This window comes from Nyctereutes procyonoides, unplaced genomic scaffold (assembly GCF_905146905.1).
Source record: "Nyctereutes procyonoides isolate TBG_1078 unplaced genomic scaffold, NYPRO_anot_genome, whole genome shotgun sequence".
Classification (NCBI taxonomy): domain Eukaryota; kingdom Metazoa; phylum Chordata; class Mammalia; order Carnivora; family Canidae; genus Nyctereutes; species Nyctereutes procyonoides.
Window position 1 is genome coordinate 258,105 of NW_026575122.1, and position 20,418 is coordinate 278,522.

The following is a 20,418-nucleotide window of genomic DNA, read 5'->3' on the forward strand; positions in this document are numbered from 1 at the left end:
GAGAGCCACGGGGAGGATCAGAAAGGCAAGAGAGATGAGAGGATGAACTGTGGCTGTACTGGGCTCGAGGTGGAACAGAGGATCCGCATGGTTGCCAGGGTTTATAATTCAAGCAAGCAAGGCCTGGGAGCCACTGGAGTGGGTCCTTAAGGGAATGACGTCTACCTCTGAGATAGTAATTGCATTGATATCTTCATCTACAAAACCAGTTTTTCCAGATGGAAGGAGGACGAATTTTGCAACCGCAGTATAAATAGGGGTTATTGAGCTCCTTCAGATTATTATCGGCCTCAGCACAACACAGACCTGGCTAAAGATGAAACTTACAGAAACAGCAAAATGGCCCTTAGGTTCTATGTGATCCAAGGGACAGGGACTTAGGATCATTCAGGGAAAGTCTTGGAAAGTCACAGGTTGCTACCATTTGAGTCGGGAAGACATTGAAAATCACAGCAGAGAGCTGGGATTCAGGATCAGAAGACAAGGAGATAGCCAAAGTAATGGGAGTCAACCAAGTAGGTAATTGAGATAATCAGACAAATTTTTCCAAACGGCGTGGTATTTTTTTTGCCTGTGTTCCTCTTTAAAATATTTGGCACATTAATTCTAATTCCAAGCCCTCTGATGTGTTATAAAGTTGCCAGTTAGGATTTAACAAAGATAATAGTCGAAGCCTTCAGATTTGCCGACATTGTGCAGAGGAGCTCCTGTATCTGTGGAATGGTAAGAAAAACTAAATGCGGAGAAAATGGGGATAAAAGAAGGACCACAAGGATGCAGTCTTATGGAGCAAACAGAAGATACTTCACAGCCAGCCCTTCAAGAAACCATGTAAAAAGAAACATTTTTCAACATATGCATAGCACCGCGTTAGGTGTAAAAGAAGTCAAATAATACATGTTCTGCCCTCCAGGAGCACTTTTTCATGAGCATAGGGATATGTGAAAATTGAGGGGAGGAGGGTACACTGTGTTAGAGATTACTAAAGCAGATGGAACAGATTTCTGCTTCTGAACATAATGGAGTAGCAGAGACAAGACTTAACTTTCTAGCTTAAACAACTAAAAAACTAAAACAAGAAAGCAGACAAACTGTATGAATCAATGGTTTCCCAATATTGGACAACAGGCAGTAATCTCTACGAGAAGGGAAGCAAACAAGATGAGCCCTATGATTGCCTCAGTCCGGTGCCTAGACAGAGAGCCAGGCTGGGGTATAGAGAAAAAAGAACTTAGGGAAGTGGCAGTCTCCCTGAACTAAAGAGATAGAATTGGGAATTTTAGAGGAGGACAAAGCAGCTAAAATCCCTAAGGCAGTGTACCAGAACTAGACGCAGAGAACGCTCTAGGCCCTGAAGAAGGTTCCTCTCAAGTCCTAAGAAGAGTACTAAGGGGCGCGTGCTTGCCTGCACGCAACATCAAGAAGTACAGGGAAGAATCATCAGACACGATTTAACAGAAGCATGTCTGACATTAATCCAAGCCTGGAAATAATTCAAGTTCCCAGAAATTAGAGGAGAGAAACTCCATAATACACAGGGCATTGGGTTTAGTCCTCAGAGGATATTGCCTAAGTAGAGGGCCCGATTAGCCTTAGTCTAAAGCCTGCTGTGATCCCACCTATCAAAGCTGAAATGTAAGCTGTGAAAAGATCAAAATGATTCCAAATAACCACATTACAGGACAAAGTTCACTAGCAGTTCAAATAATGCCAAAATAAACAAATAGATGAAAAGATAAATAAATAAAATACCCAACATGAAAATACACACTGCCTGTCACCTAATCAAAAATTACCAGGCACATAATAAAGAAGCAATACGATACAACTCATAATGAAGAAAAGAATTGATGAATAGCATCTTAAGGAGAGATGTGGAAGATTTTTAAAAGAGCAAAATCCAACGTATAGACCAGAAAATTAACAAAATCAAAAAAACCAAACCAAATCAAACCAAAACCCCCAAAAACAAAAAGCATAACAACATTGAATGGGACTAATGGAACCTAGGCCTGGCATTAGATAATTAGGAAACAGGATAGAAAATTCCCAAAATAAGATAGAAATAAAGATTAAAAAAAATAATTGAAAACGGCAGCAGTGAGCAGTGGGACTGACCGACCAGCTTCATGTGGCCTGTTCATGTCCTCAAGGGAAATGAGGAGTTTGAAAGAAATACATGAGGACCTTATGCCTGAATTTTTTCCAAATTTGACAGAAACCATAACCTTAGAAATCCAAGAAATTCCAACGAACTCCAAACAAAAGGAACATGAAGAAAACTACATCAGGCCACATTTTAATCAAACCGTTTAAAACCATAAAAAAGAGAAAGTCTTTAAAGCATCCAGAAAGAAAGAAAGAAAATGAGGAGCGAGGATAAAAATCATAGCCGATTCCTCCCTGGAAACAACGCAAGTCAGAAGTATGTGAAGTAACATTAATCGGGAAAGAAGACAATATCAATCTAGAGTTCTGTACCCGGCAAAAAGAAGCCAACTAACTAGCTTTAATGAGCAAAGGTGAAATAAAGATTCCTTCAGACGTACAAACACTGAGAGACGCTGTGTAGCTCAGCAGACAAACAGGGCAAGAAATGTTGAAGGAAACCCAGGAGGGAGAGGATGCCAGGTGGAGATCTAGAGCTCGCCGAAGGAGGAGAACTCCAGGAATTGTCTTTCTTTCTTTTTTTTTTTTTTTTTTTTTTTTTAGGAATTGTCTTTCTAAAACAAAAATGATCGCAGCGCACGGTTTACTTTGGACCCTCAGTGCTCAGAACGAACAGACGAACCAGTAGTAGTGCGGTTCTCGAAGGGCGTCCGGGGATCCCCGCTTCCCGGTCTGCTCCTCCTCGTGTGTGGGATGGATCTGGAGACTTGTTCCTGGCGAGTGGAGTGTGGACTCGCTCCGGCGTCAGGGTGTGAGAGGCCCTTACCTGCATCCTGCGCACTCTGCTTCTGGCTCGCCCACGCGGATGAAGCAGCCCACCACGCCGCGTGCTCCACTGTGGAGAAACCCATGTGGCCGAGACCGGAGCGTGGGCATCCAGCCAGCAGCCAGGACGAAACTCAGGGTTCAGTCTCAACGTCCCCCAGGAACTGGATCCTGCCAACCACACGGGCGGGAATTTAGGGTCCGCTCCTTCCCCAGTTGCATCTCTAGATACTTTGTCCACAGCTTTAGGAGATACCCGGAGTCAGGAGCCCAACGAAACCACATGCTAGTTCCTGACCACAGAAACTGTAAAATAATGCATGTTCTGAGCTACTCAGTTTGGCGCAGCGATATATAACGATACCCCAGCAGAAGGGAAACGGAATATATGTGGGGATAGATATGAAATACTTTGGCCCTACATTGTACAGATCTTTATAAGATAATTGAGCATTTACGGCAAAAATAATTTTATAACAAATGAAGAAATGAAATGTATGACTTTTTTTTTTTTTTTTTGGTGCCAGAAACCTGAACAGTGGTTGTTTAGAAACAGAGCGAGGTGTGAAGACCGATGGGATTTCAAGGGCGCACAGGGAACCTCAGAGGCGATGGCTGTGCTCCTCCTCTGGACTGTGGTGATGGCTTCACGAGACAACACGTAGCTAAATCTTGTCAGTTTTGTGGACTCTAAATACGTGCTGTGCGTTGTGCATGGATTATACTTTATATACTCGGAAAAGATACGAATAAAAATATAAAACATAAATAACAGAAGTTCGGAGAAGGGAAGAGTCAACGTAGGTTGTAATTATTACAAAAAAACCACCAAAAACAGAAGACCTAGCAACAGAGTCAGGCTTCGGTGACGGGAAGGAAGGCGAGGAGGAACTAAGGCAGACGGCAGCGTCCCCAAGACCAAGGCGCAGGAAGTGGTCCTGCTGTGTAGACGGGAAGAACTGAGCAGAGTAGGCCTTTGGACAAAACCACCTTCCTCGATCTTTGAAGGGCAATTTCTTCCTGAGAATCCCCGTAGAGCACATTCCTCTGAGTCTGAGACATAAATACTTTTAATTTTAAGACATGTTGATACTTCCTGAGCCCAGAAATTAACTACTTACACCAAAACAATACCAAATCCCCTTCAAACGGACCCTGTCACTGAAGCAAATGACGCGAGTCCTCATGGCCGGGCCTTCCAAGGCCGTTTCCCCTCACTGATCACTCCGTGGTGAGGCTGAGCGCCTTTGGTCGGCTCCTTCAGGGCTGTTGCGTCCTGTACGTCTAACGTCCACCGTTCCGTGTAAGCCAGCAAAAGACTTAAGTAAGTCAAGAGAAGCGACGTAAATGGCGCCTCGGATTGTCACCACTCTGGACCCGCCAACCAAAAATACTGGGATGATTTCACCACCGAGGTGACCCCGAGGAGGGTCTCGTGTCCCGGAGCTCGGGCACTTGGGAAGTCCCCCCCCCACACCCAGAGCGGCTCTCCTGAACGTGAACAGAAGCGTCCTCTTAGGCCAAAACCGCCCGAAGCCCCTCGCAGACCCACATTCGTGAGCCGGGAGGGCGCACTGCGGGGCAGACTCTAGCAGGATCTTTAAGGCAGGGTTTCCCCGTTACATGGCGGATTGGGATTGAATAGGGAGGGCCCTGCGGGGTGCGTGCTGCAGGTGTGCTGACCACTAGGAGGCGGGCAGAGCAGAGCAGCCCGGAGGGAGCTGGGCCGGCAGCTGAGACGTCGCCCCGTGGCAGGCCGAGCAAGGTGCCGCAGGTGACAGCTAATACCGGGCGCTCCCAGTACTGATAATCCCGACAGGCCTTCTCGGCCTGGTGCTCTGCTGGGTGCGTCTGTACGAGCGCGGCCCCCGCCGCGTATTTGGCACCGGGCCATGTTGTCCTTATTCCTGTTTTACATTTGAGCAAACCAAGTCCCAAGAGGCCGAGTAGCTTCCTCGTGGCTCATGGGGAGCGGAGCCGGGTGCAAGGGGTGCTGGCCCCCCGGTGCTCTCCCTGCCGTCCAAGGAGCCCGCTGCGGGACCCAGCATCCGCCCTGCTCTCGGTCCCAGCCGTGGCCTCTGCTCCGAGACGGCCTCCAGCTGGCCTCCCCCAGCTCCAGGCTCGTCGGCCTCCAGGCCACCCTGCCCGCCCCCGAGCCGTCCTCCAGGGGCTAAACGTGGGTCACCTCACAGCCCGTTCAGAGCCTCCGGGGGAGGCCGGAGCCCATCCGTGACCTCCAAGGCCCCACGCCACCTGGCCCCAGGTCCTGGGCCCTCTGGGCTGTGGCCACGGCGCGAGACTTGACCCCTTGCTCCTGGGACTTGGTGCGTGATGCTCCTTCCTGGTAGAACGCTGCTGCCCCTCTCAGCCACCCTGCGTGAGGTTCACAGGCTCGTGCACGTGCCTCCTGTGCACTGAGGGGTCATGGCCCTTGGGTGTCCGGGGCTGGCAGCTTGCTCGGCAGCCGGCATCCCGCTCCTGGTCCCCGCGCTCTGTGACGGCGGCCCTGATTCGCTGGTGTGTCCCGCACCCAGCGCCGCACCTGGTACACAGCAGGCTCTCAATACAGGTTCTGATTGGAGGAGCAACGAGGGTGGAGTTTGACGGGACGCAGAAGGCCAAGAGCGGGAAATCCGACTCCCCTCTCACGCAGCAGGCCCGACTGGTGCCAGTGGTGGCATCGAGGGAGCACCTGGGAGAGTCGTGTTGGAGCGGCCTCGGTCAGCCCGGGACCTGTGCCCTGGGTGATGAGCCGTCGTCTGTGAGCGAAGAGCCAACCCGCGTGCGGCTGGTGCAACGAGGGCTCGCCCGTGGCCTGGGGATTCAGACTCGCTAGTGCTACCTCTGAAGATTTTACCGCCTTTCTTTGAACGAGTCTTGCTTTCCCGCCTTGCTTGCGCGTGTTTCCTTTGACCGACTGTGGCTTCATTGCCGTGAAACAAACGGACCTTAGGTGCTTCTGCTTCAGCCCGTGGAGACCCAGCGGCCGCTCGGTGCTTAGGGTGAGATGTGACCCTGTGGTGCTGAGGGTCGCTCTGCGCTGGGGCGGGCGTGCATCGTCTGGCAGACGGCCCCTGCTGGAGGATATGCGGGCTCCTGCCCCTACCCTGGGGAGTGACCCGCTCGTCTCCTTCTGGCTCAGTCTATGAGGAGCTTGCGTGTTTGGCTGGACCGTGTGCGTGTGCACGTGCGTGCGTCCGCGTGTAGCCTGCTATTTCACCGTAGTGCAAACAGAATCCTTGGCTTACAGCCTCCACGTCTGCAGGAGTAAGAGCCTCGTCACTGAAAGACCTGGAGGATGACCCAAATAGGTGTGTCTGGACCCAAACCGCAGCTTTGCCTCCCGTGGGCTGCGTGACTTTGGACGATGGATAAAGAAATTACGGCACATGTAGTTGTATTTATACTTGTGATAATTCAGCGAGAAAGAAAGAGATCCTGGCATTGGCAACAACGTGGATGACCCTGGAGGACGTTAGGCTAAATGGAACAAGCAACACAGAAAGAAAAAAAAAAAAGGCAACCATGTGATCTGGCGTCCGTGTGGAATCTAAAGTCGACGCGCAGAAGCAGAGAGTAGTAGGACGGCGGCTTCCAAGGGGCTGGGGGTGGGCACATGGAGCACGATGCCCGCACAGTGGCAGGTACACGGCTGGAGACGTCTGGAGGCCTGGTGTGCGGCACCGCGACCGTGGTCAGTACTGTGCTGAGTGCTGGGGCGGTGCTGGGGGTGCATCGGCGGTGCCCGCGTCCCACACGCACAGGCCGGTGACTTCCGTGAAGGGAGGGTACGTGGATAGGCTGGACCGTGGTACCCGCATCGCTGCGTGTATATATATGAAGGCACCGTGTTGTGCTCCTTAAATGTATGTCTTGTAGAAATCGTAGTGAATTAATGTAGCCTGTCATTTCATCCTCTCCCAATCCCTTTTGCCTCGTTGTTTTTACCTGGCTGTTCATCTGCTTCCGTCTTGGTCTGTTCAGGCTGTTGTAACAAAATCCCACAGACTGAGTAGCTTAGAGACCACAGAAATTTCATCTCTCCCGGTTCCAGGGGCTGGGAAGTCCAGATCAAGGCCCCAGCATCGTCGTGTTCTGTTGAAAGCCCTCTCCCTGGTTAGCTGACGTCTTCTCCGCTCATAGCTGATGTCCTCACGTGATAGAAGGGCCTGGAAGCTCCCCGGGGGTCTCTTCTAAAAGCCCTGATCCCATCCGTGAGGGCTTCACCCTCATGATATAAGCACGTAAGGCCCCACGTTGGGGGTTAGGACTTCAACGTATGAAGGGGGGGGCGAGGGGGACACGCACCATAGACCACAGCAGCAACCTTGCAGCATAATTAGCAAAACAGATGATCTCTGCGGAGAAAAAGTGGGCAGGGAAGGGTCAGGACTGGTGCAGAAGGGATTAATCACCAACGTACACGAGGGAGAATGGCCTTACACTGCGGCCGTCGGTGGAAGGGCTGTATGGAGTACGGGACGCGCCTCTGTCCCTTCCTCCAGGGCAGGCACTCAGCGGGGACTGGTCGCGTCGGACCTGGACAAACCAAAGTCCAGTGGAGCTTTTAAAAAGTAACCTGCTGAGTGACGCTTAAGATTCAGAAGTAATAGGAGGGAGCCGTTGTGGCGAGTGTGTGCTTGCTCGTCCCCGCCCGCGCTGATGAAGGCCGGCCAGCTGGCCTAAGAATAGCAGAGGCAGGTCCCAGGGCGGGGGGCGGCCTCCTCAGCCCTTGAAGCCGGCCGGCCTCATTCATGTCGTATCAAGATTCATGGTGAAACTGCCCCAGAAGTTTCTGAAGGTTTTTTTTTTTTTTTAAATTAAGTGGAAAAATACAAATCACCTTTAGCCCGTTTTCTTTTTTTTTTCCTTTTTTTTTTTCTCCTTGCTGAGGCTTCCTGTGGGTGTGTGGGCAGCTCAGCTTTCACAGGCCTCCAGGAACGCTGACCGCCCTCTGCCTGTTGCTTAGTTGAAGGACACGGGGGGCACTCCATCCTTGGCGCTCCCCACTGATGCCGTGAAGGGTAATCGTCCCCTTCTGATTGTGCCTAGAAAGGGCCTTTTGCAAATTATTAGCAGATTAAAGGAGGTGAAGGCATCTGGGCCCAGTTTCCGATTAGAGGCCAACACAATAGCCCAACATTTATTGAGCTCTTGCTTTGTACAAAGCGTCGTGATAGGCTTTCGTACGCGGACTGTCCTCTATATCGCAAGTAATGGAAAAGCCGACCAATAGTGCCTTGACCCCCAAAGGCGGTTGTTGTCTATCTAGCGGGAAGTCCGGAGGTAGGCGAGCCAGCCTTGGCCTGGCAGGATCAGCAGTATCATCGAGGAGAAGGCTCTTTCTCTCACTTCATCTCTGGTGGATTGACTTACTTCTGTCCTTAGCCTCACAAGACGGCTGCCACTATGCCAGACATCACATCTGCGTTGTCGGGAAGGAGGCGGAAGAGTAGGAATCAATAAATTCCCTTATAAATCCCTTTCCTATAAATTCCTTTTATAAGGGAACAAAATTTTTCCAGAAGCCCCTTAACCCACCGAGCCCACTGTGCAGACCTGGGGCTCACGGACACCTCTAGCTGCAAAGGAGGCCAGGAAGGGAGCATTTAGCCTTCATAGCCTTTATGGGGAGCCCAGGGCAAGAAGTGGAGGTGGCTGGGAGTGGAGGTGGCTTAGTGAAGCAACGGTCTGCCTCATGTGGGTCGTTGACTTTACCCTCCGGTAGCCCCGTTAAAGGAGTACTGCGGCCTTCCCCAGCGTGCAGGTGAGAAGACAGAAATCAAGAGACTTGCCCGAGGTCAAGCAGCTAACAAGTGGTCTGGCTTATCGCTTTCCCCACAGCAGCAGCCACCGAGCACGATGGGCAAGAAGGCGAGTCGCTGAGACGGTTCGCCCTCTAGGCTCTGAAGCCAAGCTCTGTGTCGCGGGGGGTTATTTAACCTCGTTTCACCTTGGGTTGCTCACGTGTAAAATGGAGACAATAACAACACACACCCTCCGCTGACGTGAGGGTTACGGGACGTCACAGTTGTAAAGCACCCAGGAAAACCGGCTTGGAATAAGCACTGGCGGAGTGTCAGCCGAGGAGCTCTGAAGCCGGTGGCCTCATCTGTAATAGCCCTGGCCCGGAAGGGCCCAAATCCCCACCGCGGGCAGAAGGAATAGTCCATCGCCGCGTAAGGGCACGTGCAGATCGCAGCGTAACCACGCACTGGAATGTGTGCAGTTCGCGGCGTAACCGTGCACTGGATCGCAGTGGAGAGGAAGGGTCACACAGCGACACAAGGTGGTCCTACCGAGAGTGACGGGCTCCGGCCACAGCAGAGTACGCCCCTACGATCCCACGTATGTGGAGGTCAAACACAGGCAGCGCTAATCGATGGTGACGACAGTCAGAGTAAGTTACATTCAGAGTCCGTCTGCGAGGGGATGAGGAACTTCCCGGGCTGCCGCAGAGGGTCTGGGCCTTGGTCCCAGTGGCGGTTTTGCCGTGTACGCACATGTGAAAATTCCCTGATTTGTACACTTACGATGTGTGCGCGGTAGTGTATGTTATATTCCTATTTTTAAAGTACCTGAATGTTTTTAAAAAGAGGAACAGAAGCCACGAAGCACACGCGGTCAGGCTGCCTGGCACTCGGAGGAGCCTCTGGAAACCGGGTGGCGGGAAGAGGAAGGAGGGCTTCGGGCTTCCCGTCCTCTCTCCCACGGCCTCTGCTGCCTCTCCTTCGGGGAAGCGCTCTCCCATTCGTCTGCCCGTCCCGGAGATGTGGGGGCCCTGGGGCCATCCGGGCCCCCTTGGCTGCCCCCTAGCATGGGAACGCGGCACCCGCCTGCCCCTCCTGGGCGTCTTCCCGTGATGGGCCAGCCTGGCCGCCAACGGGCCAGCTCAGCGCCAGGGCGCGTCCGTCGGGCCTGCAGCCGTCCTTCGGGCAGCCTGCCGTGGGGCTGGGCCGCCAGGAGCTCCGGGTGGGCGTGCGGACGCCGGGGCCACGGAGGTGCAGGGCTGACCTGGGGACGGTGGTGAAGAGGTGGGCGCGTGCACTTGGGCTGAGAGGCGCCGGTGCCCACGGGCAGGGCGATCTAGAGCCTGGCAGCAGAGCCCTGAAGGAAGGGGCCCCGCGACCGGGACACTCGTGGGGGCTTTCTCTAGCTCCCAGGGCGCTGGGGGCTGAGCCCTCGCTCCGTGTGGCCGGCCCGGCTGCCCTCTGCAAACACATCTTCTTTCTGGCCTATTATCTGGTGAAGGTTTTTCTTTTGAATTTCGGTAATTGGGAAGCTAGGAGGGGGACGGGGCTGCTCCAGCGCGGGTCGGGAGGGCACGCTGGCGGCCTCCGCTCGGGGTGGGGGGCAGGTGGCAGCCCTGCCCGCCCTCGGAGGCCCCCGCGCTCCCTCCAGGCCCTGGGCTCGCCTGGGAAGTGAGGCCTGCCCACCCAGGCTGCCGGGATGCACCCGCCAGTGCCCCCTGGGTTTGTGTGGGCCCCAGCCCAGCCCTGGCCTGCGCTGCCCTGCGGGTCCCTGGCCCCAGCAGCCCCCGGGTCACCAGCGGGATGGCCTTGCTGTGCGCCGCGGGGCCCTGGAGGGAACACAGCCGGGGCCACGGCCACCAGCTGATGTCTAGCAGTTACATGCCGGGACACACGAGACATCCTCGGTCTGCTCTCGTCCTGGAGCCCACGCCGGCTGGGGCTGCGCCTGCGGGAGGGAAGGACGAGAGAGCCCGATGCTTTGCTCGTGGAGAAACCCCGCGGCTCCCGCCGGAGGTGTTAGAGCTCTGCTTCTCCCGGCCTGCTCCCCGGTGCGTGGCCCGTCTTCCCCTCAGCCCCACGGCGGCCAGAGATGGGGGTCTGGCCCTCCGCCACTGCCCCTTCCTCGCGCTGCCCTGCCCCGAGCAGCCCCAGGACGTGCATTTGGGATTCCGGGTGCCCGTCGGCCTCCTCGCACAGCACGGCCTCCTCCTGAGACCAGGCAACCGAAGATAACGAGTTTCCAGGGGCATCCCAGTGACAAAAGACAGTTCTTGCTTCTGGGGAAAAGAAAGAAAATGTTAGATTGTTCTTCCCCAGGAAGTACCACCTCCCTCACAAATGCTGGATAGAGAAACTGAGTCATACACCGGGTCTGCAGGCTCTCAAAAATAGAAGCGGTTTTCCTCTTTTCGACTAGGGTTGCATCTCATTTCCATAAACAGAACACTCAGGAGAATATGTTTTTTCTACTTCAAACGAGTGTTAATGCCTTAAACACAGGGCGATGGCTTTGGGGCGCACACGTCCTGTCGACACATGCGAGCGCCTTCAAATACCATCTGGTTGCACCAGGCTCCCATTAGGGATAGTTTTGCAGGTGTTAGATGAACCTTCTGGGGGTTTGGGGGCCCTCAGTTGGGAATTTTTGTGAAAATCCCCATATATTTAAAAAAAAAAAGGAAAAAAAAAAAGAAAATCCCATGTATAACAGTGAGAGCGCGAAAGTCTCCAACGGTGGCTTCATTGAAACTAAACAACACAAAGACATAGTTTTTTTTTTTTAATTTTTATTTATTTATGATAGTCACACAGATAGAGAGAGAGAGAGGCAGAGACATAGGCAGAGGGAGAAGCAGGCTCCATGCACTGGGAGCCCGATGTGGGATTCGATCCCGGGTCTCCAGGATCGTGCCCCGGGCCAAAGGCAGGCGCTAAACCACTGCGCCACCCAGGGATCCCAAAGACATAGTTTTGATATTAAAAAACATGTAAATCAGAAAGGGAGACAGAACATAGAAGACTCCTAACTCTGGGAAACGAACTAGGGGTGGTGGAAGGGGAGGAGGGCGGGGGGGTGGGGGTGAATGGGTGACGGGCACGGAGGGGGGCACTTGACGGGATGAGCACTGGGTGTTATTCTGTATGTTGGTAAATTGAACACCAATAAAAATTAATTTATTAAAAAAATAATTAAAAAAAAACATTTTAAGCTCAAAAAAAAAAAAAAAGCATGTAAGATTACGTTCACTCTTTTTCTGCCTCTTGGGCAGAAGTGTAGCCCGTTCCATGGAGGAATGGAAGGGATGGTGGGGCAGCCGGGGCCGGGGGCGGCCGAGGGACGGCAGCGTTTCAAGGGCCGGTGATGCTGGTCTGTATCGTGCACAGAGAGAGGAAATTCCCGCAGTCTCCAAAGTGGAAACAAGCAAGCGAAAATAGCAAACGTCTGCTTAGAGACCCATCTAAGATTTCATCCTAGCGGCTGGTCTTGGTGGAACCGACAGATCAAAGGGAAGATGCCTCCGTGCTGTAGGGCCCAGCACGTAACCAGAGAACACTCTGTTTTCCCAAGGGCGGAGAATCCACGCTTCCACCCGGTGACTCTTGGGTCCCTTAGCTGCGCGGGCACTAAGGCGCGAGAGGCCGAGCTGCAGTCCCTGGTACTAGGGCTCCCAGGCCGCCGGGCGCAGCGTGGAGCCAGGTGCTGGCTCAGCAGGGTGAAGTCTGCGGGACGCCCCGTCGGGCTGGAGGGCGCTGGCTGCAGGGGCCGAGGCTCCGGAGGTCTCGGCCGGGGTGCGCGGAGGCGCCGAGGCCTAGGCGGTGGGTGCTTCGGTTCGGGGAACGCTCGGTTTTAGGGACTGTTTGAATCCAGGGCCCAGGCAAGGAGGCGCCATGAGCAAAGCCGCTGGAGTCGGCTCTGGGTGCTGAGGGGGCTTGGTGTGTGGGTGAGCCCTGGGGCCTGGGCGGGGGGGAGTGACTCGGGCTGCGGAACAGAAGCAAAGGGAAAAGCCTGCTGGGGCCAGGCTGCGGGCGGTGGGCAGGGAGGGCCCAGCACCCTGCAGGCCGTGCTGGGGCTGCAGGTGCAGCCTCGGGTGGGTGGGGGGGGCGGCGTGCCGGCTGCTGCCCCCAGGCCTTGGCCTGCAGAGGGTGGGCCAGCCTTCCAGGACGCCGGCCTCGGGGCCTCGGGGGTCACTTGGCCTGGGTGCCTGGGCCTTGGGCAGGTGGGCCTGTGTCACCCCAAGGCCGCAGGCAAGACACGCTCAGCCTCCCCGGGCAGCTCCGCGAAGGCCGGCTGCGCTCCCCTGGGGTTTCACGGAGTGGGCCGCAGCACTGTCGCAGGTGCCCCGGCACCGACAGGCCCAGGGCAGGAAAGGCCAGGTGGGGGTGGCGGGTGGGGGACGGGCGACACGGTCACTGGGCTGCCTAACTCCGGCCCTGGCTACCCTGCTGCTCGGGGAACCTGGGGAAAGGGGACGGTGGACGGGTCCCGTGTCCCCCGGCAGCCCCCTGCCAACATCCTGTAACTCCCCTGCGCCGGGGAGACCTTACCTGCCCACACCCGGCAGGGCAAGACCTGGGCGCGGAGCCACTTGGCTTGCCGCCAGACATCAGAGATGTAACCTGAGGTGTGGGCCCCCAGAAAGGCCCAGGTCTGGGGAAATGAATCACCTCCTTTCCACCTAAGGACCTGCTTCCTGCTGAGCAGCAACCTGCCAGCTACTCTGGCAACAGAAAACCCTTAACCTGACCAAACCTCAGGAAACGCAGGCACTGGTGAGCACGCGGGAGGACTTGCATGCAGTTACGTTGACCGTCGGACCCCCAGCGCGCTCTCATACCCCAGGGCTCTATCTCATACCCCACCCAGGGCTCTATCTCATACCTCAGCGCTCTGTCTCGTACCCCAGTGCTCTATCTCATACCTCAGGGCTCTATCTCTCATACCCCAGGGCTCTATCTCGTACCCCAGGGCTCTATCCTCTATCTCATACCCCAGGGCTCTATCTCATACCTCAGGGCTCTATCTCATACCCCAGGGCTCTATCTCGTACCCCAGGGCTCTATCCTCTATCTCATACCCCAGGGCTCTATCTCATACCCCAGGGCTCTATCTCGTACCCCAGGGCTCTATCCTCTATCTCATACCCCAGGGCTCTATCTCATACCCCAGGGCTCTGTCTTATACCCCAGGGCTCTATCTCGTACCCCAGGGCTCTATCTCGTACCCCAGGGCTCTATCCTCTATCTCATACCCCAGGGCTCTATCTCATACCCCAGGGCTCTGTCTTATACCCCAGGGCTCTATCTCGTACCCCAGGGCTCTATCTCGTACCCCAGGGCTCTATCCTCTATCTCATACCCCAGGGCTCTATCTCATACCCCAGGGCTCTGTCTTATACCCCAGGGCTCTATCTCATACCCCAGGGCTCTATCCTCTATCTCATACCCCAGGGCTCTATCTCATACCCCTGTGCTCTATCTGGGCCAAGTCTAGATTGCCGTCCTTAAACCATTTCGGGCTTGCGGGCCCGTCCCTGCCCAGGCGGGGCACCCGCATCTGGCAATGCTGCTGTTTTTGGAACGATGCACACTTGCCTCTAATTTAGAGATCAATGGGTTCAATTTCTTCATTCTATTTTTTTCTGCCATTCTTTTCTTCTAGGGAAGGCAGCTCTATTTGGAATGGGAAGGTTTGGGGCACTGCATTATTTCCACGTACTCGGCTGCCCCATCTCCCGCGGGCTCCCCGTTGCTTACTGTGCAGTGGCGGTTGCTACTTGTACATTCGACTAGTCTTTTCGAGTCAAGGGCACAGTGCAGTGGGGGGCGGGGAGAGCAGCGGGCGAGAGTGATGTTGGAGGTGGAAGCTCTAGTTCTGAATCTGTCCCTACGTGATTCTTCCTGGGCACCACAGCCCAGCTCCTCCTCTTAGAATAGGAGTCCACTTAGACCACTTGCTCCCTCTGCGTCTCTCCCCCATTTATCAAATGAGGAGCTGTACTCACTCATCGCATGGCCTCTTCCCAGCTCTTAAGACATTTTTTTTTAAATCCTGAGAAAGTATACATCCTGTTTGACTTACTCAGTGTAATATTCCTCTGAAACACAAATCCATCATGTGAGAAGGCAGAAAACGATACTTCCTCAGACTCTGTCAGTGATTCGGAATGTTGAAGTCCGAACTCTCAGTGTGACGGTGTCTGGAGGTGGGGTTTTGGGGAGGTGATTAGGATTAGCTGAGACCATGAGGTGGGGCCCTCAGGATGGGATTATTAGTGACTTTAGCAGAAGGTTTGCGCTCTCTCTCTCCCTCTCTCTCTCTCCATGAGCCCAAGGTCCCGTGAGGGCACAGAGAGAAGGTGGCCACCTGTGAGCCTAGAATAGAGCTCTCACCTGAATTGGCCCACACCTGCCTGGACTTCCAGCCTCCAAACTGTGGGATGTAGACTTCTGTTGTTAAAGCCACCCAGCGTGCGTAGTACTTTGTTCTGGCAGCCTGAGGGGATGAGAACAGCAGGCACTCCCTGGGTAGTCATCGTGGACCTTGGGTGTCTTCGTGCTGAAAGAAGACCCACCGCCATGCAATCCGAGCAGTCTGGAATGCACCATCCAATAAGGCAAGCAGAGGCTTCCAGTGCCTTATTCAAGTGAAGACAGCCAGCCCTGTCACGATTTCCTGCATCGTCGTCGTTGTGTTAGCAGTAGGAATTGCTTGAGCTGGACTGGAAAGTATTTTAAATAAGTGCCCAGAAGGTAGCCACGGGAAATGAATGGCCACCTCCCGTCCTCTTTGGAAGCAGGGCGGGTAGGAGTTATAAAAGTGTATTAGTCAGAGTTAAACAAGGAAACAGGTATTTCTAGCAACAAAACCAATAACTGGAGCGTGTCGTTTCCAGCACTGTAATGATTTTCATGGTACAGCTTTTAGCTCCACTGGAAACGACAATGCAGGTGTCACCCGAACATCATACACCTTAAGTGGCATCTTGTGCCTTCTTATCCTTTCAGAACCAACTCAAATGCCATCTCTTCTGTGACTTTCCTAAATGCCATTTGAAAATGACATTTGTACTCTTGCATTCCACGATCCCTGTACGGAGGTATTTGTCGGGCTCCCACCGTAACCCGCTTTTACTTCGGTGAGGCACTTACCACATCCTATTACAGGGAGTTGGGTGTCCTTTCTGCCCTGCTGGATAGTGAACTCTCAGAGGGCAAAGCTATAGGCATAGAAGTTACTGAATAAAAGAAAGAATGAATGAATGTGGTGCTCCTTTGTGTATGACTCCTTCCTCCTTTACCCCAGGCTTCCAAAGGCTCTGACTCGGCTACCAGTGAGACTGCCTCTGCCCCCACCTGCCCATCTATTATGTGATACTATCAGCAGTAGTTAGTCATGGTCATTTTTTGGTTTTGGTCACAGAATAATGAGCCACGGGAGCTACCAGGGTGCAGAGCCAGTAAGCTTCGAAGATCACACGTGAAAATCCAGCGTTTTAATAATATTTGTCCCAACTGTTGTTTTGTCCATATTTTAAAGATCTCTTGCTGTGTTTTCATCCTGAAATCACTGATGCTTCAGAGCTGCCAAAAGTCCACTATAGCAACATGGACTATTATGCGGGCTCGTTTAGGAGGTCTGCCCTCCTATTTACTAGAAGAATAACTCTCTTATAGGCTGTGGTCTGGACCAATTCCTTTTCATAAGATAACTCCAAGTACTTTGATAATAATTCAAACATTGAATTCAGTTAAATATGAGAAAACTATGTTTTCAGGATAGATTCTGTAGCACAACTTTTCATGAGCTGCTGAGTCTACTGTGCACCAGAATGAAGAAGTGAGCAGCTTTCCCCCAAGTACCTGAATGCCTCCACATACACCTTTCCGCCCTTCCTCTGTGCTGTAATCTAGCCCGTTTTATTCCTTATGAATCTTTATTATGGTTGGCCCAAGGGATATCTATCTCTTCAGAGTATGGAGGGTTAAAAAACTGAAGACCTAACATGACATCAGGCATAGGTACATGTTATGGTAGATTGACAGAGTGAGGCTGACTTTGAAAGCAAGGTTCCTGCGCTCATGTAACACCAGGTAGGCAGCCACTGCTAAGGTAGCTCTGATGGATGTGGCCATACTAAGTGATACGTAAAAGAGAAAAGAGAGATTCTGGAGTAGTTTTGGATAAAGTTCTTAATTCCTCTTCCTTCCTTCCTTCCTTCCTTCCTTCCTTCCTTCCTTCCTTCCTTCCTTCCTTCCTTCCTCCCTTCCTTCCTTCCTTCCTTCCTTTCCTCCCTCCCTCCCTCCCTCCCTCCCGCAAGTACTTACTGCACACTTTTCATGACCTAGGCACTGTCCTGGGCTTAGGGGAAACAGCAATGAATAAGACTAGTTCCCCATACCCTCATGGAGCTTATGTTCTGATAGAAGAGATTACTTTATTAGAGGTAAAAATCTCTTTATAAGAGATTACTTATTAATTTATAATAAGTAAATAAACAATAATGTGATTTGGGGAAGAAACTACTTTTTTATTTTATGAAAAAAAAAATGAGCAAAGGGTATGGTTGTTCTTCAGGAAATCAGACATAGAATTACCATATGATCTAATACTTCCACATCTGGATATATACTCCAAAGACTTGAAGACACGGTTTCTTTTCTTTTCTTTTTTTTAATAAATTTATTTTTTATTGGTGTTCAATTTACCAACATACAGAATAACACCCAGTGCTCATCCCGTCAAGTGCCCACACTCAGATTCTTGGTATTATTCACAGTAGCCAAAAGGTAGAAATAACCCATCAAAGTCCACCAGTGAATGAATGGGTGAATAGAATATGGTCTTGCATATACAATGGAATATTATTCAGCCTTAAAAAGAAAGGAAATCCTGACACATGTTACCATACGGATGAGACTTGAAGGCATCACGCCAAGTAACATAGGCCAGTCACAAAAGGACAATCACAATATGACCTGACTTATGTGCATTACCTAGTGCAGTGAAATTCATTGAGACAGAAAGTAGAATAGCAGTTTCCAGGGCTGGCGAGAGGGAAGACAGGAGAGTCACCCTCATTTAACGGTACAGATTTCAGTTTGGGAAGAGGAGAAAGTTCTGGAGGTGAGTTAGTGATGATGGCTGAGCGATCATGTGAGAATACTTAATGCCACTGAGCTGTACACCTGACGATGCTTGAGACGGGGGCGGGGGGGGCACCTGTGGCTCAGCCGAGTGTCTGACTCTCGGGTTTGACTCAGGTCGTGACTCCTGGGTCGTGGGATGGAGCCCCCCCTCAGGCTCCGCGCTCAGTGTGGAGTCGGCTTGAGCCTCGTCTCTCTCTGTCTTCCCCTGCCTCTGCCCCTCCACCAAAGAAATAGATCAGTCTTTAAGAAGATGGTCAAAATGGTTAATGTCATATGTATTTTAATGACCTGAAAGACAATAGGCAAAGAGCTGGAGCAAGGATGCTCTTAGTTAGGGTCATCGGGGAAGACTCCTCAGAGGAGGAGGCGGCATTTGAGCAGAGACCAGCCGGGATGCCGAGGGGAGCATGGGGCGATGTGGGGGATTGTTTCGGGATTTTGTCCCAAGTACGGCAGAGTGGCTCCGGAGGGTTTGGACCAGTTAGGGGACATGCTATGATTCACTACTTTAAAAGCTCCCACGGGCTGCTGTATGAAGTGACCGAAGGGGAGAAAAGTCAAGAAGGCAGAGGACCAATGAGGGGACTGTGGCCTTGTCTCAGCAGGTGGCAGCAGGCGGCCCCGGTGATGCTGAGAGTGGAGGTGGGGAAGCGCGGTCGGTGGGTGTAAGTCGGGAGTCCTCCTGATGGGCCGACGGGGTGCCCGGGTGGGAGGGGGCCGCGGAAGGGGGTGCCGGCCACTGAATGGAAACGAAGACGGGAAAAGCTGGGGGGGGGATGGTGAGGGGCCGGGAGTCCAGGAATCCAGGACCAGCCGAGCCACAGCTTCGGTGAGCTCCCGTCACGGGACCGGCCAATCAGGGAGCGCCCGTCTCGGGGACCGGCCAGTCAGGGAGCTCCCGTCACGGGGACCGGCCAATCAGGGAGCTCCCGTCTCGGGGACCGGCCAATCAGGGAGCTCCCGTCTCGGGGACCGGCCCATCTGTGAGCTCCCATCACGGGGACCGGCCCATCTGTGAGCTCCCATCACGGGGACCGGCCAACCAGGGAGCTCCCATCACGGGGACCGGCCAATCCGGGAGCTCCTCCAGCTGTGCTCTCGCGACCGCGGCCTCGCCGCCCTCAGCGCCCGCCCGGGGCGTCCTGGCAGGTGTCGGGGCGCAGGACCCTCGGTGGGCGGGACTGCAGGGAGCGGGTGGAGGCGGCGGCAGGAGGCCTCGGGGAGGCCGCAGCCTCGGCGGGGGGGCGGGGGGACCGGCGGCCTGGGCGCTCTTCCCGTCTGGGGGCGCTGAGCCGCCGCCTGTGCCTGCTGGGCCGGGCGCCTCCGGGGGCGGGGGGCGGACTCGGGGCGCCGGGGAGCCCCCGCCCCTTCCAGGCTCCGCACTGACCGCCCCGCTCTCCCGCAGGACTCAGCACCCGGAGCCCGTGGGCCGCGGCCCCCCCGGCGGCCTCTCTTCCTGCAAGCGGCGCCCCCCCGGCGGCCCTGCGGACCGGCGCCCCGAGCTCCGCCCCGAGCCCCCCGCAGAGCCCTCCTCCGACCTCCCCCCCAGGTCCCCCGAGCTCCCCACCGACCTCCTTCCCGAGCTCCCCACCCAGCTTCTCCCCAAGCTCCCCCCCGAGCCCCCCGACCTCCCCCGTGACCTCCCTCCTGACCTCCCCCCCGCCAGGCCCCGCAGCCTCCCCCTCCGGGGGCGCGCCCCACAGCCCCGCCCTCCCCGGCACGGCCTTGGCCCCGACACCTGCGCCCCCCGAGGACGCTTCCGTGGGGCCCAAGGCGGAGGCGCCGGGCAGCGAGACCTCGCCCCCCGAGGGCAGCCCCGCAGCGCCCACGGCCACGGCGCACAGCCCCGGGCCCCCGCAGAGCCCCCCGCAGGACCCCCCGCACCGCCCTCCCCAGGACCCCCTGCAGGACCCCCCGCACTGCCCTCCCCAGGACCCCCCGCAGGACCCCCCGCACCGCCCTCCCCAGGACCCCCCGCAGGACCCCCCGCAGCGCCCTCCCCAGGATCCCCCGCAGGACCCCCGCACCACCCCCTACAGGATCCCCCGCAGGACCGCCTGCACCGCCCTCCCCAGGACCCCCCGCAAGACCCCCGCACCACCCCCTACAGGATCCCCCGCAGGACCGCCTGCACCGCCCCCCACCGGACCCCCCGCAGCGCCCTCCCCAGGACCCCCCGCAGGACCCCCCGCACCGCCCTCCCCAGCACCCCCCGCAGGACCCCCCGCACCACCCCCTACAGGACCCCCTGCACCGCCCTCCGCAGCAGCCCCCGCCCGCCCCTCAGCACCCCCGGCCCCGCCCGCGCCCCCCGCCGCCCCCAGCATCCCGCCCGCCGGAGCCCCCAGCGCCCCGGGGCGCCCCCCCGCCGACCCCACGGCTCGCCCTGCGGCGCCCACCCAGGGCACCTGCCTGACCGCGGCCGCCGAGACCAGCGCGGCCCCCGGGGTCATCATGCGGGACGTGGAGCGCGCCCTGAGCTCAGGTGAGTGGCTGGGGGGGGGCGGGGCCCAGGGGCTGCCCCCGGGCGGGAGCCCCGCGTCCTCCCCACCTGTGCACCTGCTGCAGCGGCCTCCAGCTGGTC

At 55.3% G+C, this 20,418-nt stretch overlaps 1 protein-coding gene across 1 annotated transcript in view; it reads left to right on the forward strand.

Annotated features, from left to right (window-relative positions):
* The window catches only part of PARM1 (prostate androgen-regulated mucin-like protein 1), a 79,512-nt gene that overhangs the window by 31,349 nt on the left and 27,745 nt on the right, over nt 1–20,418 (forward strand). The window contains exons 2-3 of the mRNA XM_055336254.1: nt 19,240–19,917; nt 20,137–20,319. Of these exons, the coding sequence (XP_055192229.1) occupies nt 19,240–19,917; nt 20,137–20,319 (861 nt within the window). The remainder of the gene's footprint in view (nt 1–19,239; nt 19,918–20,136; nt 20,320–20,418) is intronic.